This window comes from Ornithorhynchus anatinus, chromosome 5, assembly GCF_004115215.2.
Source record: "Ornithorhynchus anatinus isolate Pmale09 chromosome 5, mOrnAna1.pri.v4, whole genome shotgun sequence".
Classification (NCBI taxonomy): Eukaryota; Metazoa; Chordata; class Mammalia; order Monotremata; family Ornithorhynchidae; genus Ornithorhynchus; species Ornithorhynchus anatinus.
Window position 1 is genome coordinate 81,014,945 of NC_041732.1, and position 27,997 is coordinate 81,042,941.

General features: G+C 47.9%; 1 protein-coding gene across 1 annotated transcript in view; it reads left to right on the forward strand.

Moving 5' to 3' along the window:
- The window catches only part of TRIM62 (tripartite motif containing 62), a 46,493-nt gene that overhangs the window by 10,226 nt on the left and 8,270 nt on the right, over positions 1–27,997 (forward strand). Inside the window, exons 2-4 of the mRNA XM_029066219.2 lie at positions 3,565–3,660; positions 18,522–18,778; positions 20,242–20,357. Of these exons, the coding sequence (XP_028922052.1) occupies positions 3,565–3,660; positions 18,522–18,778; positions 20,242–20,357 (469 nt within the window). The remainder of the gene's footprint in view (positions 1–3,564; positions 3,661–18,521; positions 18,779–20,241; positions 20,358–27,997) is intronic.

The following is a 27,997-nucleotide window of genomic DNA, read 5'->3' on the forward strand; positions in this document are numbered from 1 at the left end:
TTTGCAATGTGCCTCACTGTATCAAGCCCTGGGATAGATACAAAGGAATCAGGTTGGGCAGAGTTCCTGTCACACGAGGCTCACAGTTTAAGGTGCGGGGAAACCAGGCATTTCATCCCCATTTTACAGGTGAGGAAACTGGGGTACAGATAAGTCCAAGTTCACACAGCAGGCAAGTAGAGGAGCTGGAATTAGAACCCAGGTCCCCTGACTCCCGAGCCCAATACTCTTTTCAGTAGGTTACACTGCTTCTCATGGGGCTGTGGAGATCTGTCAGCAAAGGGGGAGAAGTCTGGTGAGCTGCAACACAGTACCCGAGAGCGGTTGGCTTGATGGGAACAAGACCGGGATCCTCTTTGTCAAGGTGTGAGCTGAATCACGCTAAGGTTCTCGGAAGCAGGAGCCCTAGGGGAGCCAAAGGCTGGGCATAAGCACCCAGGGAAAGATGTGGAGAAGGGAACGGGCTCTTGTTAACTCTGGCTCGAATCCCACCACCACCCCATTGCCTGTCTGCAAGCTATTCCGAGAACTGTTAGCTGACAACCAGCTGCAGCATGTTGATGAAAGTGCTTTTGGCCCTTCCTCCCCTCTTTCCCTCAGGTTCAGGCTGGCAGAGCTGCGAGGAGTGGGCAATAGGAGAATTAGGGAGCATCTGCCCCACCTAATAAGAGCTCTCCTTAAAACAAGCCCTCTTCTCCCAGAAATTGATTAGGGAGCCCAGGGCTTTTTGGCCCTGTTTAAGGATCCATTGCCTATCAAGCTGGACAGTCGTTGGGGAAGGTCAGTAGTGGCTGTTGATGAGGAGAGCCGCATAATTACAGGGAGTGGAGACTGAGAGGACATAAGGGTGGAGGCCTTGGACCGAAATTGGGTCAAGGCCCTGAATTAATGGAGAGGCCCTGGCTCCTTAGGAAGTCCCTTGTGCGTCAGGATGGGTGTTTGCTTAAGGGGTGACCAAGGCCCTCAGTGTCTCCCCACTAATATTCAAGAGGCCCAACCCAGTTTCTTTCCTTGGACCAAACAGAAGTGAGTTGCAAGGTGTGGATTAGATTTTCCTCAGACTGTCTTTGCATCATACTTGCAGCCTTATATAAGTGCACGCGAACAGAAGAAAGTCCATCCCTCCGACTCTTTCCTCCACCCCGCAACTCCCCACCCCCAGCCTCCTTGTGTCACCTCACTTCTCTCTGCCACCCCAGCCTTCAAGCTTCTAACCCTGCCTGACCTGGTCCCAGGAGAGTTTCCATCTTATCTTCCTCAAGTGTGGGATGGGATGTTTTATGACTTAGCCTTGCCCGGTCCCAAGCAGGCTACTTAGGCTAACAAGCAGGCTTTGCTTGTCTGTCAAGCTTAGCAACTGGCATGAAGCTTCCTGGACAATAGATATCTACAAGATGTTCTTAAAGTTGAGGTGTTTTCCCACTTGGTTCTGTGCCAGCTGTTTTTGAGAACGTTCTGGAGTGAAGCATGATAATAGCCCCTATCCCGATTTCAGGAGGCTCTTTGAAGAACCCGCAGGTACCTCCTGACAAGGGAGATAAGTGAACGGATGCCTCAGTGGGAGGATTAGAGAAGGGTCCTGATGTTGCTCTGCCCACCAAAAACATTTTTGGAACCTTGCAGTGTGGAAGAGGGACACAAACTCTGGTAGGACTCTGAAGGTCATAGATGGTCTGCTAAAAAGACTGAATTATTCTACTGATGATGTGTGCTACGAACTTTTAAAGCCTGGGCCTCATGCACTAAGAATGTGTGTATGTGGGTGTGTGTGTGCGCGTGTGCATTTGCACTTTTTGGGGTTTTTATTTTTACCACTGCTGCTTTTGCCCTTTAGGCTTTGTCTCTGTGGTCGTCATTTAAGAGATGCACTTGATGCTCTCCTTCCCTCAGGCTCAGGCTGGCAGAGCTGCAAGGAGCGGGCAATAGTAGAATTAGGGAGCATTTGCCCCAGCTAATAAGAACTATCCTTAACTCAAGCTCCTCTTTTACTAGAAATTGATTTTAATTTTGGTTGGGAGCCGCTTTTCCCCAAGGGAGCCTGAGGTTGGTTGGCGCTGCTTAAGGATGCGTTGCCTGTCAAACTGGACAGCTGTTGGGGACAGTCTTCAGCTTGGGGTCGAAGGTGGAACGTAATAATATTGGTATTTGTTAAGCGCTTACTATGTGCAGAGCACTGTTCTAAGCGCTGGGGTAAACACAGGGGAATCAGGTTGTCCCACGTGGGGCTCACAGTCTTAATCCCCATTTTACAGATGAGGTAACTGAGGCCCAGAGAAGTTGTGACTTGCCCACAGTCACACAGCTGACAAGTGGCAGAGCCAGGATCCGAACCCATGCCCGCTGACTCCAAAGCCCGTGCTCTTTCCACTGAGCCACGCTGCTTCAACACAGTGTCTTTTTCCTAGAAATCCACTTTTCTGAGACCCAGATTTGTCCAGAGCCCTCCCTGTTTTTGATCTCCTGACATGGACCACATTGTCTGTGAGGCCAGTCCCACCTGACACCCACCTGGCTCTGGCCTCTTCCAGGCACTCCTTCAGGCTCCTTTGATCGTGAATGTGTTTCCCATGATGGATTGGTACATTTGTGTGGGCTACGTGTCTGTCTTGGTGTCCTACTGAAGCTTCTTCATTGTTTTTGTCTTTTCCAGTTCCATTGTCTGCTTCTGGAGCAGATGATTTTAGTGTATTGTACTTTCCCAAGCATTTATTACAGTGCACAATCCCAAGTCCTCCACTTGTCTGCTGTGTGACCTTGGGCAAGTCACTTTGCTTCTCTGAACCTCAGTTACCTCATCTGGAAAATGGGGATTGAGATTGTGATCCCCACGTGGGACAGGGACTGTGTCCAACCTGATTTGCTTGTGTTCACCCCAGCAGTCACAATGCCCGGCACACAGTAAGCTCATAACAAATACCATAATCATTATTATTATTGTTCTGCACTTAGGCAGTGTTCAATAAATACCAGTGATTGATTGATTGGAGAGCAGAACCCCCATCCTCTCCAAAAGAGGCCCCGTGTCTGCTGGTCAAGCAGCTCCTCAACAGCATTCTCTGGGGGGATCAGGAGGCTGAGTTCTGCCAGCAAATCATCCCATCCTGGGAAGAAGAATTTGGCTGTCTCCCATTTTGTAGTCCAATTTTACTCTTACTCTAATTATTATGTGTATGAAGTGCCTATTATATGCTAAAGCATGGTCCTAAAGGCCGCGGTAAATGTGAGACAATCAGACAGCACACCAGGGCTCCTGACTACTTAGCCATGGCATACCATCTTGTCTGGACCACAGCAGAAGGACTCTCCCTCAGGGCTCTGCCCATCAGGCTCTGACCACCTCAAAACAACAGCACATCGCCAAGCAGCAATACCAACCCAAATGGGTTGGCAACAAGTTGGAAGGAGGGTCCAGAGGCTGACCCCTTGGAGTTGGGGACCATCTCCTGAGCTGCCAGTGACTCCTGCCAAAAGCCCAGCTGCTGTCTGAGCTCCCCAAGCCCTCAGTCAGTGCCTGCTCATTCCTCTTTGTAAGGTTCTAATAGCCCTGTTCTGGCTTTGTTCTAGAGGGAGCTCAAGGAGCAGCTGCAGGCCCTCCAGGACAGCGAGCGGGGACACACCGAAGCCCTGCAGCTCCTCAAACGCCAGCTGGCGGAGACAAAGGTAAGTAAGCATGGAGTGTCTGGGGGTCCGAACTCCTGCCCGTTGGGGAGGGGGCCCGCCACTGTGGTCACTGTGTGCCGTGGAGGTCCAGTGTTGTAAACTACCTCACTACTGATTGTGAGTCCCCCTGAGAGACAGGGACAGTGTCTACTCTCCCAAGCCCTTACTATACTGCTTTGCACACAATAAGCACTCAGTAAATACCACTGATTAAAGTCCAAGTGACTACATGAAGAATCAGTGTTATTTGAGCATGGGACAAGTCCCACTGTGTATTCTCTCCCAGAACTTAGTACAGTGCTCTGCATATAGTATGCACTTACTATTACTATTCATTCCTTCATTTAGTCATATCTATTGAGTGCTTACTGTGCACAGAGCACTGTACTTAGTGCTTGGGAGAGTACAATACAACAATAAACACATTCCCTGCCCACAACGAGCTTACAGTCTAGAGAACTGCATTACTATTACTACTTTCTGCATCTCTTGGGATCGTGCAGGGACCCTAAGGTGACTCTTAGCTGACAGTAATGCTGTGTCACTTGTTTTTGCCCAGCTTGAGGTAGGGAAACCAGATCACTCTTGGAGTTTGGGGAAGCTCTTAATGTCGGCTTCCTGTCTTCTAGAGAAAAAAGAACTGGGACGGTGGGGGCAATAGGGAAATTTTGGAGTTGCTAAGCTTGGAAGGCCTTGTTCTATTCTTGAAGTCTGAACTTTTCTGTAAGACTAGAATCTAAGGCTACAAGGGCTTGGGGCCATTCATCATTTCTGGTATCTGGCCTTGGTTTCCAATTGTGTGGTTTGGGAGGGAGAGGCAAGGTGAAACTCACCTTGATATATTGGGTGGAGAACAAACATCCTTGACTCCCCTTTGGCAGATAGAGAAAGAATTGTTACCTCATAGCAGGAGGATGTCAGTTCCACTGCAGTTTGCCTGTCTCCATATTGCTTCTCTGTGATGGGAGACAAAGTTACTTGAGCTTTGTTTCCTGTTAAGTTTCTTCAATTCTCTGAACTGTTTTGAGTTCTCCATCTGAGCAGAAATGATCTAGCCGGCAACCAGCGGATCTGAGTTATGTCTGGAAAGGCATAGAGGTGAGGGTTGGATGTTGTGAGAATTGGAATTTCAGACACCAGTTCCTACTGACCACACTTCAGGTGCAAAACTCTGTGGATAGTTAAGGAACAATCCCTGACTTTGCATTTATAATGAAAAACATAATCAAGTGACAAAGACTCATGAGAATATCAATAATTAGTTTCAGAGTTAGATAATAAATAAGTTCTGTTGGGGAGCTGGAGGGGCTGAAGTCAAGAGGACTGAATCTGGGAAAACTTCTTGAAGAAGGTGAGTTTTTAGGTAGAGTTAGTTGTGAAGAATGGGATGAAATCAACTTGGCAAAAAAAGGAGCCCATTCCAGAGAGATTTGTGCAGTGACTCAGATGCAGTAGACCAGGATGGCAGGGCAGGGAGAAGATAAGCAACCTTTGCGCATCTGGTGTGGAGAGCTGTCGGTGGCAAGTAAATGGGAAAGGTAGGCAAAACCTTTATTGATGTGAACATCAATTGAGAACCAGTGAAGACTTCGGAGCCCAGAAATAACAGGAACAAATGGAAAGAGGTGGTGATTCTTGCTGGAGTGGGGAGAAGTTGGATGAAGGGAGACCACACATAAATCTTTTCCTGTAAATTAGAAGTGAGGTGGATAAGGGCGACATCAAGGCAAAGGCTGAGGGTTAGAGAAAAAAAGATGTGAATGCATGAAATAATGCTGAGGAGGAGGAGGTTGGAGTTGATGAATAGATTGGTGGTGCTGGGGACAGTTGAGAAGGAAAAGTCAAAGAGGATTCTTGTGATTCTGAAGGACTGGAGGACAGTTGTGCTGATGACAGTGATGGGAAAGTTGGGTGAAAGGGAGAATTTGGGAGGGGAAATGGCAAGTTCACTTTCGGACATGCTCGATCCTAAGTGCTGGTAGAGCCTTCCCTCCTGGAAATGAAGAAAAGGTGAAAGTTCAGAGCAGGAGAGTCCTCCCCTGAATCCTTGAAAGCAGATTGCTCCCTCACCCCACCAAGAGAGTGAATAGCGAATTGAGAAGAGCAGAGAGCTCCAAGACTGACTCATAGTCAAAGAGTGGGAAGAAACAGAAGTTCTGGCAGATCAGAGAGAGAGGCGGAGTTCCAGGAAAGTACACTGTCTTTGACACCAAGGCCAGAAACATTTTGCAAGAGAAGAGGCAGTGTCAAAGGCAGCAGGAGAAGAGTCCAGGAGGAAGAGAGCACAGAAGAGAACTTTGGATTTAGGCAGTAGGTGTCCACTGGTGACTTCACTGAGAACAGTTTCATTCAAAGTAGTGGGAACAAAATCTAGCTGGCTGTGGAGAGACTTGTTAGAGGGGAAATGTAGAAAACAGTCCATACTGCCTGGAAAGAGTAAGCTCGTTGTGGGCAGGGAATGTTTCTGCTTAATTCTGTTGTATTGTGCTCTTCCACATGCTAGGTACAGTGCTCTGCACATAGTAAGTGCTCAATAAATACGATTGATTGGTAGAAATAGCAAAAAGAAAATATATTCTGTGGCTCTGTGAACTCAGAAGCTCTGCTCCATCATGAGCTCTGAACTTTGCACCTGTCTTTGAGGGCCCCAAACAGCCCCGCTCTGCCTGTCAGTCATTTCAGGAGCTCAACCCTAATCCCAGTGGGAGCTAGGGGTCCGGAGACATGGGGGTTCTGCCAATTTGGAGCCAATGGAAATTGTAGAATGTTGGCGGGGGGTGCTATGAAATCTGAAACCAAGGACTCCCTGCATCGGGGAAGGTCATCAGGACTGTCCCCTTCCAAGGACTACTTATTTGTTCTTATTCTTTTCTATTCCTCTTGCTTTTGATTCTTGTTTTCTAAGTGCCCCTATTTTCTGGGCCCGACCTAGAATATATTTATCTTTTCTAAGTCTTTTCCCTCCTGCACTGAGATTATGGGTACCATGCGGGACAGGGTTGTGTTCAGATTCACTTGTTTTGCACCCATCCCAGGACTTGAGAAAGAGCTTAGTACAAAGCACGCCCTCACTAGATACCATTACTACTAGTACTAGGGCAGCATGTTTTAAGAAATTTACAGGGGGACTAAATGAAAATTTTCAGAATGGGGAAGAGAGCCAGCATGGCCTACTGGAAAGAGCCAGGAACTGGGAGCCTCATGACCTTTTCCCGAGAAGTAGAAGGTGGCTCTATGTAGGGGAATTCATGCCTGATGATCTTAAAGGACATAAACCATTACTGGGCCAGACAAGACCTGTATTTTGATCGCTGATTGTAGAGTCAGGATGCATGGAGGAACCATGTTTGGATTCCCTCCTTGACATCCCAGTAGTGACTCAGATAAGACTGTTGATGATCTTTTATCTATCCCAGCCCTCAGCACAGAGTCAGCTTTTGTATCTTGATCTCTGAGAAATGAGAGGTCACCAACTGTTAGACAAGCTGAAATGTCAAACGACTAGAGAGTTTGAAAGAGAATCAAAGATTTGAAACAGGCAGGATGGCTATGGGCAGCATATAGCCTGGGACTCTGAATTCAGTAATGCTCAATAAGTTCTGTCAAACGACAAGGAGGGGGGCCAATGAGAAGTCAGAAGGACATAGCCTGGCAGTATATCATGCTGAGCCAGAACGCCAGAGTGGTAATTTGTAGTGAATCAGGTCACCTTCTTTTTTGGATTCTCTCCAGAGGCACTCAGCCGCATAGATAGATGAACCAAGAAGGTGGATGGTGGGAATGATCCAAGCCTGCGGTGTTGGTGGGCCTTGTGGGATGGGCAGTTGGGGGGCAAGGGAATCTGGAGGAATTATGTGGGCAGGGAGCTGACCCTGAGTCCCAAGAGCAGCAGTTTGGGAGAAATGGTTGGGATTGGAGGATGAAGATCATGAAGGGAGGGTAGAGTAGGCTCAGAAGGAGAGGGGTGAGAGCCAACAGAAACTCCTGATCCCTGGCTGCCAGCCATTCCATCAGCTTTCTTCCTATATATCCACCGTCTTCCTCCACTCCACCTCAGCTTGGCCTCTGTTCCCCTCAAGCTAACCGACTAACTGTTATGCCTCATTGTCATCTCTCCCACCTCATGCTCCTCCCTCGGCCAGGAACTCTTTCCCCGTTGTAATCTGTCAGACCTCAGCCCTCTCCATCTTCAAAGCCCATCTGAAATCTCATCTCCTCCAAGAGTCTTCTCTCCAAGATATAGCCCCAAACTGTGTCTGTTATATTGTTTTATGGTACTCTAAGCCATTTGTCTCCTGTGTGGCCTTGGGCAAGTTACTTCACTTCTCTGTACCTCAGTTATCTCAACTGTAAAATGGGGATTAAAACTGGGAGCTCCTTGAGGATCAAGGAGTTTGTCCAACACAATTTACTTATATTCAGCCCATTGCTTAGTATGGTGCTTGGCACATAATAAGTGCTTAACAAATACCACAATTATTATTATTATTACTCTCTCAAACACTTAGTACAGTGCTCAGCACACAGTAAGTGCTCAATAAATACAATTGACTGACTTCAGCATTTGTATCACAAACTATGCACTTGTGTTTTCACAACCACCTGAAGCACTTCCATCCTGTCCCTTTTTACACCTTGCTATTTAAAGATTACTTGTGCCACATATCAACTTCTTCCTCCTATCCCCAAGTTACTTCACTGTCTGTCTCCCCTGCTAGGGTGGAAACTCTTGGAGAGCCAGGATCATGTCTGCTACCTGTTGCTCTTTCTCAAGCAATTGGTACAATGCTCTGCACACAGGAGACCTCAATCAGCTATTGATGAGTTGATAAATTAGAATGAGCTCAGAGGGGGAGGCGGAGTATATGGTGTTTGGTCTAGAGGGTAGAAGAGTGTTGTAATATGAGCGCAAAAGTGTGGTCCAGCTGGTGAGCTGATGGGGGCTGGTAATGGCAGTCGGTGGTCCAGGAGAGCAGGGAATTGGGGGTCAGGGTGTTTAAAAGATTATGGTCGTGGGTGTTGAATGGCAGAGGTTGGGAGTGAGAGATGGGATGGGATGGAGAATAAGAACATGAGCAATGTGTGCTGAAGGCTTCCAGATGGCGGGGGTGGTGCCAGCCTAGAGTAGATGACATTGTCAGAGAGGTGTAAGGAATGGGGGTCACATCAGAGTCCGTTTGCAGGGAGGGGCTTTAGAGTCATGAAGGGTAAGAAGTGTCTCAACACCAAAGAAAATGAGGAGGCAGTCAGCAGCAAGCTGCCCCTCATCGTTTTCCTACATCTCCCTTGGCACCATTAAATCAATCAGTGGTATTTATTGAGTGTTTACTGTGTGCGGAGCACTGCTCTAAGTGCTTGGGAGAGTACAGTACAACAGAGTTGGTAGACACGTTCCCTGCCCACATCGAAGTCGCTTGGCCTAGGGACTAGAGCACGGGCCTGGGAGTCAAAAAGACCTGGTTTCTAATCCCGGCTCTCCCACTTGTCTGCTGTGTGACCTTGGGCAAGTCACTTAACTTCTCTGTGCCTCAGTTACCTCATCTGTAAATTGGGGATTAAGACTGTGGGCCTCACGTGGGACAAGGACTGTGTCCAACCTGATAACCTTGTATCTACCCCAGTGCTTAGAACAGTGCTTGGCAAATAGTAGGCATGTAACAAATATCATTATTATTATCGAGCTTACAGTCTAGAGGTGGGAGACAGACATTAATATAAATACTTAAGTAATGGATATATGCATAAGGCTGTGGGGTTGAGGGTGGGGGTGAATATCAAGTGTCCAAAGAGTACAGATCCAAGTGTGTAGATGGCACAGAAGGAAGAGGGTGTAGGGGTAAATAGGACTTAATTGGGGAAGGCCTCTTGGAAGAGGTGTGCCCTTAATAAGACTGTGAAGGAGAGGAGACTGGTGGTCTGGCATATGTGGAGGAGGAAGGGAGTTCCAGGTCAGAGGATATGGAGTAAGGGTTGGCGCTGAGATAGATGAGACAGGCATAGCGAGTAAGCTGCTGCTAGAAGAATGAAATGTGTGGGCTGGGCTGTAGTAAGGGAATGGTGAGGTAGGGAAGGCAAGTGATTGAATGCTTTAATGCCAATGGTAAGGAGTTTCTGCTTGATGTGTGGGTGGGTGGGCAACCCCTGGAAGTTCTTGAGGAGTAGGGAAACATGTACTGAACTTTTTTTAGAAAACTGATTTGGGTAAGCAGAGTGAAGTATTGAGACGGGGAGGCCAGCGAGAAGGCAGCTGACTACTGAGTCAAGGTGGGATAAGTGCTTGGATCAATCTGGTAGCAGTTTGGATGGAGAAGAAAGGGTGGATTTTAGTGATGTTGTTAAGGCAGAACCAACAGGATTTGGTGACAGATGGAATATGTGGGTTGTAACGAGAGAGATGAGTGGACAAAAAATAATGCCAAGGTTATGGGCTTATAAAATAGGGAGGATAGTGGTACTATCTACAGTGATGGGGAGGACAGGATTTAGGTGGGAAGATAGGGCATTCTGTTTTGGACACGTTTAGTTTGTTGTCATTAGGTGCCTCTTCAATCAAGCAGTTATATTGAGCACTTACTGTGTGCAGGGCACTGTACTAAGCGCTTGGGAGCATACAACAGACACATTCCCTGCTCACAACGAACTTTTGCCACCTGTTCTGTGGTCGGCCCTGCCAAACTGGCTGACGCTTCTGAGGAGTTGGGCTCAGAAGTGACTAGGCCAGAGCCAGTGAGGTGCATTAGAGAATCAGAAGTATCTGTAGTTGGCCTGACCTCTAGGACTCCTGACCTTGGAGAGTAGGTTTTCTCCCACCTCCATGTCTTCCCCCCATCCTATCTGCCTGACTCCTTCCTCCACGGTCCCTCCTAAGTTCTCCCTTTTACTGTTGCTCAGCTCCTGGCCTTCTCCCTTCTCTGCTTGGTTCTCCACCACATTCCTGTTCATCCGCCTGTTCCTCTTGGGGACTTGAGGGCCTCCGAGCCCCCCGCTGTTTCCCCAGCCCAGTTTCCTGCCTCAGCAGTAATGTTTATTTAAGAAATGCCTTTGACTTTCCTTCAGTGGTTTTGCGAGGTCAAATTTCACCTGGTAACTAACTTGGTTTTTTCTGTTTGCATTTTTTTTCCTTCCAAGCAATCTCTCGCAAACTCTTTCTTCCTCCTTATTCCTGGGGGAAGGTGAAAGGCCAAACCCTTTCTTGGCTCAATTTGCATTTTCTGAGCAGAAAAGACTCTCTCTTGGAGGATTCTGGGAGCTGAATGAATGCAGATCCCCCCCTTTTGTCTTGGTGAGCCCAGAATGACAGTAAGGACCTTTAGCAGGTAGAGTATTATAGGAGTCTGCTGCTTTTCTGGTTTGGAGATCATCCTAACCCCAGCTGTTTCATAGCCATCAGAATACTAGACCCCGTGGGTTTTTCCTGCTGGCTTTAATCAGTCAATCAATTGTATTTATCGAGTGCTTACTATGTGCAGAACACTGAACTAAGCGCTTGGGATATACATTTTTTGCCCATAAGGAACTTCAGAATCCTTCCAGGATAATAATAATGAGGTATTTGTTAAGCGCCTGGAAATGTGCCTTGCATTGTTCTGTAGCCCACCAAGCCTTCCAAGACCAAGCCCAAGCCTGGTCTCAGGGCTTGAGTTCCTGACAGAGTTTTCCAAGTGCCTTGTTAGGTTTTTTTTTCCTTCTGAATGCCCACCCTTTTAGTTTGGCCAGAATATCCTTGGTGGTCCTCAATTCTGTCACTTAATTTGCCTGTCAGCACCCAAGTTTTGAAATCGACCCCCAGTTCAGTAGGATCGTTTTTTCGTATAACTGTGTCAGAACCTGAAGAGTCCCCTTGGAGGCTTTGCTCAGCTTTCGTATGCGCTGGGCTCACTGTGATGCACAAAGTCAGATTGGGGGTTCAGAAGCTCAGCCTAAATCAGGCAGGGAATAAAGAAAGGGGAAGAGAAAGCACAAAGCAATGGGCTGCCTACTGCCTGGGTCTCAGATAGTGGTGAGCAGAGGCTAGAAGATGGGAATGATTCTTGAGGGGATGGAGAAACAGTCTCTTTCCTCCTTCAGACAGAACTTTCTTGTTCAGTTTCACACAGTCAATGGTATTATTGAGTGCTTTTCATTCATTCATTCAGTCGAATTTATTGAACGCTTACTGTTTGCAGAGCACTATACTCGATGGTTGGAAAGTCCAATACAGTCATAAAGACAGACAATCCCTGCCCACGGTGGGCTTACAGTCTAGAGGAGGGGAAACAGACATCAAAACAAGTAAACAGGCATCAATATAAATAAACAGAATTATAGATATATGCATATATACATAAGTGCTGTGGGGCGGGGCGGTGGAAGAGCAAAGGGAGCAAGCCAAGGTGACATGGAAGAGAAGGGGAGCTGAGGAAGAGGGGGCTTAGACTGGGAAGGCCTCCTGGAGGAGGCATGCCTTCAGTAGAGCTTTGAAGGAGGGAAGAGTGACTGGTGGATTTGAGGAGGGAGGGCATTGTGTACAGAGGACAGTAGTAAGCCCTTGAGAGAGTACAATACAACAGAGTAGGTAGACACATTCTCTGCCGCCACATGCTTACAGTCTAGGTGGGGAGACAGACATCATTAATATAAATAAATTAAGGGTATTTATATAAGTGCTATGGGGCCGAGGGTGGGGTGAATATCAAGTGTACAGATCCAAGTGCATAAGTGACGCAGGAGGGAGAGGGAGTATCGTCCACCTGCCCAAGCTGGACGAGGACTCCTTGAGGAAAAGAGAGAATCACAGAGGCTACTGTTGCAGAAGCTCCTAAGTGGGCCAGAAGAGGTACACCCCCTCTCCCCATCCCCCCAGCAGGCCTCAGCGGAGAAAAAGAATTGAAAAATTCCTTAAGCAGCTCCCTTCAACCTGGTTTTAGCACACCCTGCCCCAGTGTGCCATCCATTTTCTGGGCTCCTGAACTGATCTGAGTGGTCATCCGGTCTCCCTGCTGCCAGGCCTGGAAACGACCAAGAGATCCAGGGTAGATGGGTGACCCCTCAACATCTAGAGGCTGCTTTCTTGGGTGTTGCCCCCTTGTGCCAGGATGGGACTGAAAGGGTGGAGTGCTGTGTATTAGACAGGCAATAATTGCAAGTTAGGACTTCTCAGTAGGATAGTTATTACCGCACCCTAGGGGCAAGGTGGTCAGGAAGAATGCACAAAGGACAGGGAGTCTGCAGGTCTGACTGGCGCTGTGCCCTGGGCCCAAACCACATCCTATTTCCCCTCAGTCTTCCTGTCTGGAAGGTGAAGCTGATAACTTGTCTCTAGAGAGCTCAGGCATTATCTCACTTATCTCACCTAGTATCTTCACTGGGTGGGTGGGGACGGATATAGAATGAACCCCACTTTGCACATGGGGAAATAGGAATGCCTAGCCAATTGCTTCCCTTCTACACCCACAATGAGTCTGTAAAAGGAGAACCTCTGTGGGCTGAAAAGTTTCGACCAGGCCCCACCCCGACCCGAACCCCGGGCCCGAGGTGACCCAATCCGACCCAACACTCGACTAGATTTGAAGAGGCGCCATCCTTGCTTTTTGGGGGAACAGCACCGGCTGTAATTATGGCTGCTGAACCCTCGTTCCTCTAGCTGTTAGAAGTTGTAAGAGGAGGGTTAGAGGGAATCCATTGACCAGCTTTTTTTTTGCCCCAGGGGATTGCCTGGCATAGAGCAGGTCCACATCATTGACCTCTTGACTCTTTTTCTGGGGATAGAGTCTCGGGCCTCAGCCTCATTTTGGGGATGGGGATTCGCAATTTGGCCGGTTTCTTCCTGCCCTCATAATAATAACAGCAGCCAGTCAGTCAGTTAATCATATTTATTGAGTGCTTACTGTGTGCTGAGCACTGTACTAAGTGTTTGAGATAGTACTCTTGCCGCATCCTGGCATGACCCTTGCTGGCTGGAAGCAATAGGTTTGAGACCTCTTTTCTCCCTCCCAACCTTTTCTGGCTTTTCTTTGGCAGTTTGTAGACCTGGGACCTTCCCTCTACGTTCTGTCCTTCGTTGCCTTGGGCTGCCTTTCAGTGTTGGTTGAGGTCCAGCCCACCGCTGTTTCCAGTAAAAGTGAAAATACGATCAATTGATCGAGAGCATTTACTGAGCACTTGCTATGTATGGTGCACTATATTAAGCTATTGGGAGAGTTGCAGTAGAGTCAGTTGATCAATTGGGGTATTTATTGAGTGTTGATTATACTAAGCACTTGGGTAGTACATTAGCTTTGGTAGACATGATTCCTGCCCTCAAGGAGCTTTCAATCTAGCAGATGAGATGGACAGTAAAATAATTTACAGATAGGAGGAAGGAGGAGCAGAGGGTAGGTATATGGGTTAGCATTTAAGTAATAGGGCATGTAAGTTATATACACCTTATAGCATAGGAGAAACCTCTTTCAGATTTAGTCATGTTTTGGATTTTTGGTGGAAGCAACATGATATTTTTTTTTCTATAAAATGGGTGTCACAGTAGTATTATTTCATTACGAACACCAAATATTTTTTGTGTGCAGCTCCCAATGGCTTACCAGAACAACCCAAAGAATTGCGTCCCCGACGGTGTCTGCTGTTGACATTTATCAGCTAATATAAAAGTTCTGGAGGGTTTTGCTTCGTATCTAGGTCTTCCTTTCCCCTGTCCCATTTAGATAGTTTAGTTAGAGATCCACTCTGTAGGGGTTTGATATTCATTTAATGCACGTAGTCAATCCATCATCAAATTATGATGGAGAAGAAGAATAGAGAATCAAGAAGAATCAGATTATGATGGAGAAGAAGAATAGAGAAGCAGCATGGCTCAGTGGAAAGAGCACGGGCTTGGGAGTCAGAGAGGTCATGGGTTCGAATCCTGGATCTGCAGCTTGTCAGCTGTGTGACTGTGGGCAAGTCACTTAACTTCTCTGTGCCTCAGTTACCTCATCTGTAAAACGGGGATCAAGACTTTGAGCCTTACATGGGACAACCTGATTACCCTGTATCTACCCCAGCACTTAGAACAGTGCTCTGCACATAGTAAGCACTTAGCAAATACCAATATTATTAAGTATGTTCTACCTTATTGACTTCTCTAGAATCCACCCTTTCCTCTCCATCCAAATTGCTACCACACTGATTCAAACAGTTATCCTATCCCACCATAACTACTGCAAGCAGCCTCCTCACTGCTCGCCCCCGATTTCTGTCTCTCCCATTCATTAATTCATTCAATTGTATTTATTGAGCACTACTGTGTGCAGAGCACTTGGAAAATACAATTCAGCAGTAAAGAGAGACACTCCCTATTCACACTGGACTTACAGTCTAGAAGGGTTGAGACAGACATCAGAACAACAGCGTAGCTCAGTGGAAAGAGCTTGGGCTTTGGAGTCAGGGCTCATGAGTTCGAATCCCAGTTCTGCCACTTGTCGGCTGTGTGACTGTGGGCAAGTCACTTAACTTCTCTGTGCCTCAGTTCCCTCATCTGTAAAATGGGGATTAAGACTGTGAGCCCCACGTGGGACAACCTAATTCCCCTATGTCTACCCCAGCGCTTAGAACAGTGCTCGGCACATAGTAAGCGCTTAACAAATACCAACATTATTATTAACAAGTAAACAGGCATCAATATAAATAAATAGAATTATAGATATGTACATATATGCACAAATGCTGTGAGATGGGGAGAGGGGGATAGAGCAAAGGGAGCAAGTTGGGGCGACGCAGAGGGGAGGGGGAGCTGAAGAAAAGGAGGTCTTAGTCTGGGAAGGTTTCTTGGAGGAGGTGAGCCTTCAGTAGGGCTTTGAAGGAGGGAAGTGTGATTGATGGTTTGAGGAGGGAGAGCATTCCAGGTCACAGGTAGGATGAGAGCCGGGGGTCGATGGCGGGACAGGTGAGAACGAGGCACAGTGAGAAGGTTAGCACCAGAGGAGTGGAGTGTGCAGGGTGGGCTGGAGAAGGAGAGAAAGGAAGTGAGATAGGCAGGGAAGAGGTGATGGAGAGCTGTGAAGCCAATAGTGAGGAGTTTTTGTTTGATACGGAGGTTGTTAGGCAACCACTCAAAGTTTTTTTTTGGAGGGAGAACGTTTCTGTAGAAAGATAATCCAGGCAGCAGACTCCCAACTCCAGTCCATACTTCACTCTGCTGCCTGGATCATTTTTCTAAAAAATCATTCAGTCCATGTTTCCTCACTCCTCAGAAACCTCCAGTGGTCGCCTGTCCACCTTCCCATTAAACTGAAACTTCTTTCCAAGCGCTTTAAGGCAAGCAGCTCTACCCCTCCCTGCTCCTATGTTATTTTGCTGCCCACACGCTCATTCCTCTAATGCCAATCAAATCTCTGTATCTCAACCTCATTTATCTTACCACTGACCTCTTGCCCACATCCTCCCTCTGACCTGGAACTCTCTCCCTTTTACATGTGCCAGGCCACCACTCTCCCCATCTTCAAAAACCTCCAAGAGGCTGTCCCCGACTAAGCCTTCATTTCCCCTACTCCCTTGCTCTCTGGTGGCACTTATATTCTTGGATCTGTACCTTTTAAGAATTTGATAGTTATCCCACCCTCAACCCTTCAGCACTTATATATGGGAAGCATCATGGCCAGTGTCTGTACACAGTAAGCACTTAATAAATATGATTGAGTAGGTAAAGCACAGGCCTGGGAACCAGAGGACCTGGCTTCTAATCCCAGCTCTGCCGCTTGCCCACTTGAGGAGGTCATGTAACTTCTCTTGGCCTCAGTTTCCTCAACTGCAAAATGGGAATTCAATATCTGTCCTTGCTCCTAGTTAGACTGTGAGCCCCATGTGGGACAGGGATGTATCCAGCCTGATTAATTTGTATCTACCCAGCACTTTGAAAAGTGCTTGACACATAGTAAGCACTTAACTAATACCATAAAAAAAGAAAAAAAATGTGTTTTAATGTCTATCTCTCCATCTAGATTTGTAAGCTCTCTGTGGGCAGGAAATAGATCTACTGTTTTGAATTGCATCTCCCAGGTGTTCAGTACAGTGCTATGCCCACAATAAGTGCTTAGTACAGTGCTCTGCACACAGTAAGCACACAATAAATACGATTGAATGAATAATGAATGAATAAGCACTCAATAAATACCACTGATTGATTGATAAGCAAGTAATCTTTTTCTGTCAACAAAATCAACATTATTTACCTGAGAAGTTGCTTGACAGATCACAGGTTCAGACCACGTTGTCCTCTTGCTGAGCCTCTGGTCCGCAGCAATAGGTTAGGAGACATGAGCCTGGTGATCCGTCCCCCAACCAGCCCTGTCAGCCACCCCCACCCTCTAAGCAGAAAAGGCAGTTTCCATTCGACCCTAACTCAGTAACAAACTGTTCAACCTGGGGATGTAAACAAGTGTGGGTGTGGGAGCATACAGCTGGGAGTTTTCCATCACATCTTTGTCAGCCACAAAGCCCCCTCAGAGACGCCTCCTTCCCAATACTGCATTGTGACCAATTTGAGCAATCTGGGGATGTTTATGCTATTCCAGAGTCTCATATTTCAAGAAAAGTACTTAAAAACAGGATTTGGGGACTCTTTGGTTTGGAGGGGCATCACTAGCAAGTCCAGACACATCATCACTGCTACTTTGGTCTGTGGGAATCCAACCGTGGGCCTGCCCTGAGCCAAGTTAATGGACAGAAAAATTAGTGTGGATAGTTGAATCAGGCACACAAGCATACCCCTGGCTATTGATCGCTTAGCTTGGGCTAGGTTGTAGTCAGACAGTCAGTCATGTTCATTGAGTGCTTACTGTGTGCAGAGTACTGTATTAAGGACTTGGGAGAGTACAATATAACAGTAGACAGAGCAGGCAGCCTTGGAAGCCAAGATCTCTATCAGACCCTGCTCTGCCCTTTTGGGGCACGGCCATTTACATTAACAGGGAAAGGGATTTGGGATTTTAGCTTTGAAAATCTGTCATTCAAGGGAGTCCTTGCATTTGACGTAGTTGAGGGGAGACTCACAGGGGCTTTATTTAGGTAGACAATGATGGGGTATGAGTTGGAGTATGAATCAGGGTTCTGAATGTCATTGGAATTCCTCAGTTCTCTTGGTAGAAATGGGAAAACCAGATTTCTTCATGCCTTTGGTTGGGATGGATTAGGTTATGCTTTTCAGCAGCAACCTGCTTCCTTTGATCCACCTGCAACTAGATATTTTTTCCCTCTACTGATACTGGTAGAGAAATTTGAGAGGCCCTTCTAGTGATGTGTGTGGGAGGTGTATCCTGAAGTTGATTTTCTAAGTGTGTGTAAATGGCTTGGAATTCCTCAGTTCTCTTGGTAGAAATGGGAAAACCAGATTTCTTCATGCCTTTGGTTGGGATGGATTAGGTTATGCTTTTCAGCAGCAACCTGCTTCCTTTGATCCACCTGCAACTAGATATTTTTTCCCTCTACTGATACTGGTAGAGAAATTTGAGAGGCCCTTCTAGTGATGTGTGTGGGAGGTGTATCCTGAAGTTGATTTTCTAAGTGTGTGTAAATGGCTGGGTGTGAGTGAGTGAGTGGGTGGGCTAAGGATGAGCCAACAGAGCTAGGGAAGGTCCTGGGGGAGGGGAGAGATGACATTGCCCCGGTGGAATTCAAGGATCAGCCCCCTTCTAGTCCTGGCTCCTAAAGCCCAAGGTCGGGAAGGGGGTCACTTCAGAGGAATGATGAGGGGGACAGGCTGCAGCTGAGCCCTTGGACTAAGGGCAGGGGCTCTTCTGGGGTAGGCCAGGAATATTGAGGTCATCCTTGGTGAGGGGTGGGGAGGGTTGGGTGATGGACTCACCAGTGGGAGCAGACCCCACAACTCTTCCCGCGGTGGCTCTCTGCAGTCTTCGGCCAAGAGCCTGCGAGCCACCATCGGAGAGGCCTTCGAGCGCCTGCATCGACTCCTGAGAGAACGCCAGAAGGCCATGCTAGAGGAGCTGGAGGCTGACACGGCCCGGACCCTGACGGACATCGAACAGAAGGTCCAGCGCTACAGCCAGCAGCTGCGCAAGGTTCAAGAAGGCAACCAGATCTTGCAGGAGAGGTTGGCGGAAGTGGACCGACATGCTTTTCTGGCAGGCATTGGTTCTCTGTCTGAGAGGTAGGTGGGGAGTCTTGGTCCTCTGGTCTACCACCAGCCTCCAGCAGTGGGTCTGTCCTATGGCCCTCCTGCAGCTCTCCCAACACACCCTTCTCATAGCTTGCTTTGTGTGGGAGGAAGGGAAGTTTCTGGCCCCATCCTGAATCCTGAGAGATTCTCTGCTTTCTCTATCCTCACTACCTCTATCCCATTCCTCAATCCCTAGTCTTCTCCGTCCTCTCCTTCAAAAGAGAAAACATTTAGAATCTGGGAATATGGGAGTCCCATTGTGACCTACCCACTAGTTTCAAAAATTCCAGGAGCCGAAGAGGAACTGTGAGGAAGGTGGAGTGAGGTTGGGGACCGAGCGAGACAGTGAGGGGCTGAGGGGTGGCGAGCAGGAGGCCAGGAGGGATTTTTCGGTGTGTAGCTGGTCCATTGTGTGTTGTATAGGCCCACCTTTGTCCCAGGGAAAAGAGGCCAGAGAAGTGCCCCAAGGTAAGGCCAATGGACCAGCTGGAGAAGTGTTTCCCTTTATGCTCTCTGATTCTGTTTGAAGGCCTCAGAAGGCCCTTCTTGCAATGCCAGCAATGTCAATATAACACAGGGGAGAAGAATCAGGAGTTGAGTGAATGCAGGAGCAGCTTGGGAGAGAACTTGGACTCCAAGGACTTATGCTTGAGGGCATAAGAGGGTGCCTTAACTTCTTTAGATGAGTCCACCAAGGGGCTTCTGGAGTTCCTTGCTGCCTTGGCTGTGAGGCTGACTTGGAGGCTTTTGCTCCCAGGGCTCACTGGAGGATTTATGATGACCATTATGCCTGGAACATCCATCATTGTTAGTTATTAATGACCAGAGTTCACCTTAGGGACTATGAGTGCTTATCAATTACCAAATGTACCATACTAGTATTTGAGGGAGCCAGTAAGAAGCCAAGAGGGAGTCCCTGGCTGGGAACAAGGTCTCCCAGGAATAGTGAGAAGAGAATTAGCAAGTAGACAAAACCCTGGCCTCATCCTCTGGAACCTTATCCCTTCTCCATTTCTCTTGGTCCTTGAAAGAGACTGAGATGGAGAGGCCAGAGGGATAGGAGGAGAACTAGGAGAGGACAGTGTTAGTGAAGCCAAGGTTGGATAAGGCTTCCAGGAGATATGGGTGGTTGATGGTGTCAAAAGGCATCTGAGAGTTCAAGGAGGATTAAGATGGAGAAGGCATTATTGGCTTTGGCAAGGAGGTCATGGTTAAGAGAGAGACAGAGAGAGAGAGAGCACACACAAGCAGTTTCCATGGAGTGGAGAGGAGGAAGCCACAGATTTCAGTGGGTGGAGGAGAGTCGTGGAGGTAGCGGGTGTAAACAACTCACTGGAAGAATTTGGAAAGGAATGTTAGGCAGGAGATGGGGTGACTGGGGTGGAGAAACAAGAAGCCAAAGCCTGACGGGAGAAGGTGGGGCTGGTAGATAATCCACTTTATTCTCCTTCCAGGCTCAAGGGGAAGATTCATGAAACAAACCTCACGTATGAAGACTTCCCCACCTCCAAGTATACTGGTCCCCTGCAGTACACCATCTGGAAATCTCTCTTCCAGGACATTCACCCTGGTAAGATTCTGCTGTGGGGATTTTTGAGTGCCAATGGCTTCTTGGTGACTCGCCTTGAAGCTGGTGTGATGGCTCCAAGCCTGTGGCAGAGGACTTGGGGCCAGAGTTTCCCCTCTACTGCATGCACCAGGCAACACCATGAAGGAAGGGCTCAGCCAAGTTTATTCATTAAACTGTATTTATTGAGCACTCGCTGTCTGCAGAGCACTGCACTAAGCACTTGGGAGAATTCAGTATAAGAATAAACACACGTTCCCTGCTCAGAATGAACCTACAGTCTAGATTGAAGAGCTAGGCCATCAGCTGGGTGAAAGTCTAGGCTCTTGGACCTGGTGCAGTTGTCTGCCTCCTCACTTTCTGTCCAGGATCCATTCAGTGTTCTTTTTTTTCCTTCTCTCTTTCCTTCTTCTCTGTTCTCTTTCCCCCCATCCCCAAAGCCTGGCTTCTGTATTCTTCTTCTGTAGCTGCAGTAAATTCCCTTTAATGCTCTGCTGGCCTAAGGGCTGTGAAAGCCTGGCAGGCCCGTTCTGAACACAAATCCCCCTGCCTCTGTGTGGTTGACTCTCTCTGACTAGCTGGCAGCACAGAGGAGCTTAGAGGGGCTAGAAAGCAAAGTGATTGGGTTGATCAGGGGAGCCCCTTGAAGATGGGAGTTGAAAAGTTGAAGTGATAATAAGAAGAAGAGTTATGGTATTTATTAAGTGCTTACTATGTGTCAAGCACTATTCTAAGCGCTGGGGTAGATACAAGGTAATTAGGTTTCCCACGTGGGGCTTACAGTCTTAATCCCCATTTTATAGATGAGGTAACTGAGGCACAGAGAAGTTTAGTGGCTTGCCCAAGGTCACAGAGCAGACAAGTGAAGGAGCCGGGATTAGAACCCACGCCCTCTGGCTCCCCAGCCCAGGCTCTTTCCACTAAGCCAAAGTGTTCCTCCTAGCTTTTTTACCCCCTCCACCCCAGGCTTTGAACCTGTTTCCCATGTCCAGGGGCTTTATTTATTTATTTATTTATATTAATGCCTGTCTCCCCCTCTAGACTGTAAGCTTGTTAGAGACAGGAATTTGTCTATTATATTGTTATATAATAATAATAATAGCATTTGTTAAGTGCTTACTGTATGCCAGGCACTGTACTAAGCGCTGGGGGTGGATGCGAGCAAATCAAGTTGGACACAGTCCCTGTCCCATGTGGGGCTCACAATCTCCATCCCTACTTTACAGATGAGGTAACTGTAGCAGAGAGAAGTGAAGTTCCCAAGGTCACACAGCAGACAAGTGGCAGAGCTTGGATTAGAACCCATGATCTTTTGACTCTTAGGCCCATGCTTTATCCACTAAGCTCTATTTTCCTAAACACTTAGTACAGTGCTCTGCACACAGTAAATGCTCGATAAATATGATTGACTGGCAGACAAGGCATGACAAAGGTCAGTCACTGTATAGCTTTGGGACTTGGGGTAAGTCTCTAGCTATTCTGGGCCTCAGTTTACCCACTTTAAAAAAGGTCTACAACCCTGCCCTTGGAGATGTCTAATAAATATAAGATGCCACTTGTTAGGATTTGCAACTTTCATGATGTGTGTGTGTCGCTCAGAGAATGGTAAAACCTGTGTTTTATATGGTGCCTCCTTGGGAGAGCCTCAAAACACCTTTCAAATATGATCTCCCAAATCTCAGAACCCCTAGGAAGCAAGAAAGAGAAGGGCGCATTATTCCAGTTTACAGATGGAAGAGTTTGAGGAAGGTGCCAGAAGGCAACAGAAAGCACCAGTCAAGGAAATTGATCGAGTGGACTTGGATTCAGCACTGAATTAGGTGCTGAAGGGGTTACAGCAAAATAACACAGTCTCTGACCTCAAGTTGTTTACTGTCTAATGGGGAAAGCCTTGGCAGTCACCAAGGCCTACACCTGTAGTATACATGTCATGTATGATGTCTGCCTCACGTCCTTTGACTTGAATGTGTCTCCCTGATCCTTAAAGCACTCAATCCCTCCTATTTATGCTCTCTTCTCCCACTATGCTCCAGCTCACAGTCTTTGTTCCACTCAGGCAGATTGTTCTCTTTCCTAATTCTATCTCTCCTCCTGCTTACATTTTGCTCCCTCCCTCCATCTTCAAACCTGGCAGACCACAGATCTCTCCTTCTTTGAAGTCCTTCGCATCTCCTCCTTCCCCCAATAATCTCTAATCTCCCCACCTTCTATCTCCCAACTGCGCCTTCAGTCTTTCCCTACCTCCTAAGCAAATTTACAGTCCCCCAACCTCTGCTATAGAATTTTTATCTCTATGTCATATATACTTAAGAGGCCCTAAAGTAATTTAAGTGTCTGTATCCCTCCTAGACTGGAAACTCAGAGGGTTCTTTTGTATTCTTCCGAGCCCTTAATACAGTGCTCTGTACCCAGAAGGCCTCCATAAATGCTGTTGATTGATGGCTACTGGTGATAAGATTTTAAATCTCTGCACAGGGTTCACTAAAAACTGACCTGTGACTGAAAATCCTTTCCATACCCTACACATGTAAAGATTTTCCTTTGCTGTGTTGTTGTTAATTTTTTTGATGGTGTTTTTTTTTAATAGTGTTTTAAGTTCTTACTATGTGCCCAGCACTGTACTAAGTGCTGGAGTAGGTACAAGATAAGTTGGACATAGACTATGTCCCACTTAAGGCTCACAGTCGTAATCCCCATTTTAGAGATGAGGTAACTGAGGCACTGAGAAGTTAAGTGACTCACCCAAGATCACACAGGAGACAAGTGGCGGATCCAGGATTAGAACCCGGGTCCTCTGAATCCTAGGCCCGTGCTCTAGGCCACACTGTTTCCCATGCCGCTACTTGCAAAGGCCTAATGCTATTTTGGTTTTGCTTATCTCAAGCACAATCTTCCCGAGACCTTGGCTCTAAGAGATAGATGTAACACCCAAGACAGGAGCAAACATGCTGAACTAAACTAGTACATAAAAGGAAGGAACTTCTGAGTGTGTAGTGTAGAGATCATTGTTGACTGTTGCTGGAGCGATTGATGGGATCGTAGTCAAGGAGCATTAGTCTGGGAAGGCTTCATGAAATAGGTGAGTTTTTAGGTGAGGGTTGAAGCGGGGCTGGCTTGGGCATGCGTTGGTGAAGAGGAGTGGGAACAAAAGGCAATTTAATCAGAGGGAATGGCCTGAAGGCTAGAATACTGAATGTCAGGGCAGTGAACAAATGAGCTAAATTACCTCATTTTCAAATGGGGATTAAGGTTGTGAACCCCACGTGGGAGTTGAACTGTGTCCAACCTGATTAGCTCGTATCTACCCCAGTACTTAATATAGTGTCTGGCACGTAGTAAGTGCTTAACAAATACCATATAAGGGGCATAGCACAGGTTAGGATGTAGTGGATGAGAAGGTGGCTGGGAAAGTGGGGGCTGGTTGATGCAAAGCCATTAATGTCTGCCCTTGGGTTGTGGATTTAATCTAATCAGCAACAGGTTTCCACCATAGATACCCAAGAATCAGCTGGATCTGACTGGAAGAGATCCAAGGGAGATGTGGTGTGGCCGTTGAGTGGACGGGGCAGAAATGCTGCTGTTTAGGTCTCAGAGTCCCATTGGAGAGGGCCAGCCATTGACACCTGAGGCTAGGCCTTTCCCTCCCAGTCCCAACTTCGGGGGGCCACAGCGGCATGAGGACGACTAAAGTTGGGGTAACAGAAGGAAGAAAAAGATGACCAAATCTGAGACAAGATGGACCCAGAGGGAAAGTGAGGGGGTCATGGAGACCCAAGGAAGGGGGTCCGTCTTAGCCTTACTCTCATTACTCTCACTTCCACACCCCTTTTGAGCACCATTTAAACTCCAGCCAGCTGGGCCCTCTGACTTCCCTCCCCAACACCACCTCTCTATTCATCACCTAGGTTTTTTTTAATAGTATTTGTTAAGCGCATACTCTGTGTCAAACATTGTCCTAAGTGCTGGGGAAGGTACAAGTTAATTAGGTCAGACACAGTCCCTGTCCCGCATGGGGCTTACAGTTTAAGTAGGAGGGAGAACAAGTAAGTAAGAGGGAGAACAAGCAAGTAGGAGGATACTTGTTCTCTTCATTTTACAGTTGAGGAAATGGAGGCCCAGAGAAGTTATATGACTTGCTTGAGGTCACAAAGCAAGTAATTGGAGAGCCAGGGTTAGAACCCAAGTCCTTCTGACTCCCAGACTCGTGCTCTTTACACTAGGCCACCCTGCTTCTCTATGTTTTTAGCTCTTGGCAGGCTTTGTACCTGAAGGCTAGTGAGGCCCACCTCCCCCCTTCATTGCTGGTTCTGGGAGTAAGATTTTCCCTTCCTGAAGGCTGAGGATTAGAAAATCAGGGGGTAATTGGAAGACAGTTGCCTTGATCACCTCTTTGTGCCTAAATTGAATGTTGATGGTCAGAGGCTAAAAGATACTGCCCCTTCTGCTTCCTCCCTTCGCCAGTTGCCAAGGCCAGGCTTAGCCTGTCCTTTGACCTTAGTTCACGCCCTGCTGCTCCCTTGCTCTTTTTCTACTTTCCTTGTCCTTTTTGGACCCCTGTCTCTTCCCCTTCCACCTCCTGCTGAGCCTTCTCCTGGTCTGAGCCTTCTCTTTTTTTGTTGTTTTTAATAGTAATTGTTAAGTGCATCCTTTGTGCCAGGCATTGTATTAAGTACTGGGATAGATACAGGCTAATCAGGTTGGACACAGTCCATGTCCTACATGGGCTGCACAGTTTAAATCCCCATTTTACAGATGAGGTAACTGAGCCACAAAGAAGTGAAATGACTCACTCAAGGTCACCCAGCAGATGAGTGGTGGAGCTGGAATTAGAACACAGGAACTTCTGACTCCCAGACCCATGTTTTATCCACTAGACCACGCTGCTTCCCCTGTTATTGCCCCAGACCATCCCACGTGGTGACACCAGGAAGAAGACAGCCCTCTAGGGAAGTCCTGAGCTGCATCTGGAATCGCAGGTGGAGAATGTTGGAGGCAACCCCTCAAGGAGGGAAGGGGGAACAGCCCCGGACTAATAATAATAATGGTGGTATTTGTTAAGCGCTTACTATGTGCAAGGCTCTGTTCTAAGTGCTGGGGCGATACAAGGTGAGCAGGCTGTCCCACGGGGGGCTCACAATTTTTAATCCCCATTTTACAGATGAGGTAACTGAGGCACAGATAAGTTAAGTGACTTGCCCAAAGTCACACAGCTGGCAAGCGGCGGAGCTGGGATTCGAACCCATGACCTCCGACGCCCAAGCCCGGGCTCTTTCCACTGAGCCACGCTGCTTCTCTCAACTAGGAACTAGGAACCCCACGCCCCACCTGGAAGAATGGAGGCAACCTTGGGGCCAACTACTGTTTGAACTCTTGACAAAGGGGTCCCAAAGCAGGTTGCGGGGAGGCTTCTGGGAGGGGCTGGGTATCTTCTCGTTCCCCTCTTCCTCATCCATCCTGGGCCCCCATGAGGCCGTCTTCACCTGTGAGTTCACCTGTTGTTGAAGACTGCAGCAGCATCCAAAGCCTAGACAATTTCTTGGCCCAAGGTGGTTGCTTGGCTCAGTGGACAGGAGTTCACAGGAGTTCATTTCCCCCAGATCTCTCACACCTGGCTCTGCCGCCTTCCTGAAGACCAGGGGCATAGTGCTCAATGTCTTTGGGGAGAGTCTAGAAATCAGAGGACAGTCCCCTCCCGCCTCGCTCGTCTCACTGTCTTAATCTTTTGGAAGATTTATGCCTCAGAGGCCTTCTACTTTGCCCTATCTTCTGGAAGCCTTTCTCTAACCCATGTCCTTTGTATCCCAGTGATGAGACATGGTACCCGCAATGGAAGGGAAGAAAAGACATCACAGCAGGGAATGGGGCCGATGACGAGCCGGTCAGCAGACAACTTGCTTGAATGTGAGGGAGACTCCCATGACTCAGTGACTTTGCCAAACAATGCCTACTATAGACCGCATTCATGCTTGTCTGGGCCATGTGTCTTGTCTGGAGTGGCAGAGCTTCCTTGGCCTTTGAAAGCCCTCAGAGTAGCTCGGGCTAAGGCAAAGGAATCATTGAGGCTCAGGAAGCAGAGAATCTGAGCCCCATTCTGCTGTCGATCCCCTCCTCCCCCCGGCTCAAACCAGTTGTCTCGGGGGAGTGCTCCTCAGGGGTGATCAGGCTCCCCCCAGCTCTGCGTTCTGGGGAAGGTACCCCTGGACCTGGAAATCTGAAGATGGCATCAGGGGTTTTCTTGGAACTGCCTGAAATTGTGGGGAAGAGAGGGGGCATGGCCTTTGAGGGTCACTGTACCCTAATTAGGCTGTAAACTGAAGAGAGAGGCAGAGGTTTAGGTCAGCGATCTACAACTGAAGGATCCTCTTCCGCTGACTGCTAAGGAACCCGGTTCCGTCCATGCTGGCCAGGCTAACCTGCCTGCTGAGCAAGCCCAGTGTAGAGGGGAGAGGAGGCAGTCACGGTGGCTCAGGGATAGGTGAAAGGAGGCTAGCAAGCAAAGCGTGCTGTCTAGGAAGGGCTAACTATTCTGAGACCAGGCTCTGGCAGCGTGGCTTAGTGGAAAGAGCCTGGGCTTGGGAGTCAGAGGTCGTGGGTTCTAATCCCGGCTTCACCAGTTGTCTGCTGTGTGACCTTGGGCAAGTCACTTCACTTCTCTGTGCCTCAGTTACCTCAGCTGTAAAAATGGGGATTAAAAAATGTGAGCTCCATGTGGGGCAATCTGATTATCCTGTATCTACCCCAGCACTTAGAACAGTGCTCAGCACATAGTAAGCGCTTAACAAATACCAACATTATTAACATTATTATTATAAGAAGAGAGGAAAAAGAAGTGGAAAGAGGGAAGCAGTGTTCCCTAGTGGAAAGAGCACAGGCCTGGGAGTCAGAGGACCTGGATTTTAATCCTGGCTATGCCATTCGCCTGCTGGTTCACCTCGGGCCAGTCATTTAACTTCTCAGGGCCTCGGTTTCCTCCTCTCTAAAATGGGGATCCTTCATACTTTGACTGTGAGCCCCAGGTGGGGCAGGGGCTGGTTGTGAAATGATTGTACTGTCTCTTCCTCAGCACTTAGTAGAGTGCTTGGCACGTTATAAATGCTCAACCAATACCGCAGTTATTCTCATTATTATGATCCTGCATCGGTCAGTCTCCGGCTCCATTCCCAAGATTGGGGCAAACAGTGGGAACTGGAACTGTGTGAGGCATGATTGTGGTGAGAGGCATATTACGAATCTGGCCCAGGGCTGGTCTGGCCACCGTGAAGGCTACTCTGACTTTCACAGGCAGCTGTGAGAACAGGATTGTGGTCAGGGAGGAGGAGGCAGGGAGGAAACTGACTTCCCTGTCCTGATTGGACATGACCTTGGGCAGGGCGAGAGGATCTCAAGCCACGTCACCAACTAGTATGTGACATTTCTCCAGATTTCGCGTCCTCTGGTAGTTTGGAACTGGGGGTTCCCCCGGAGTCGAAATTCTCTGGCCCTGGCCTGCTCCTATTAGTAGGCTGGCACCAGGCCTCAGGGATTAGAACCGGATTGACAAGTTCACATTTTAGTGTTATGACTCGAAGGCTAGCTTGGCTGGTCATCTAACTAGTTGGGACCCAAGCACGATCAGATGTCCAAGGTCTGGCTAGCCAAACAGG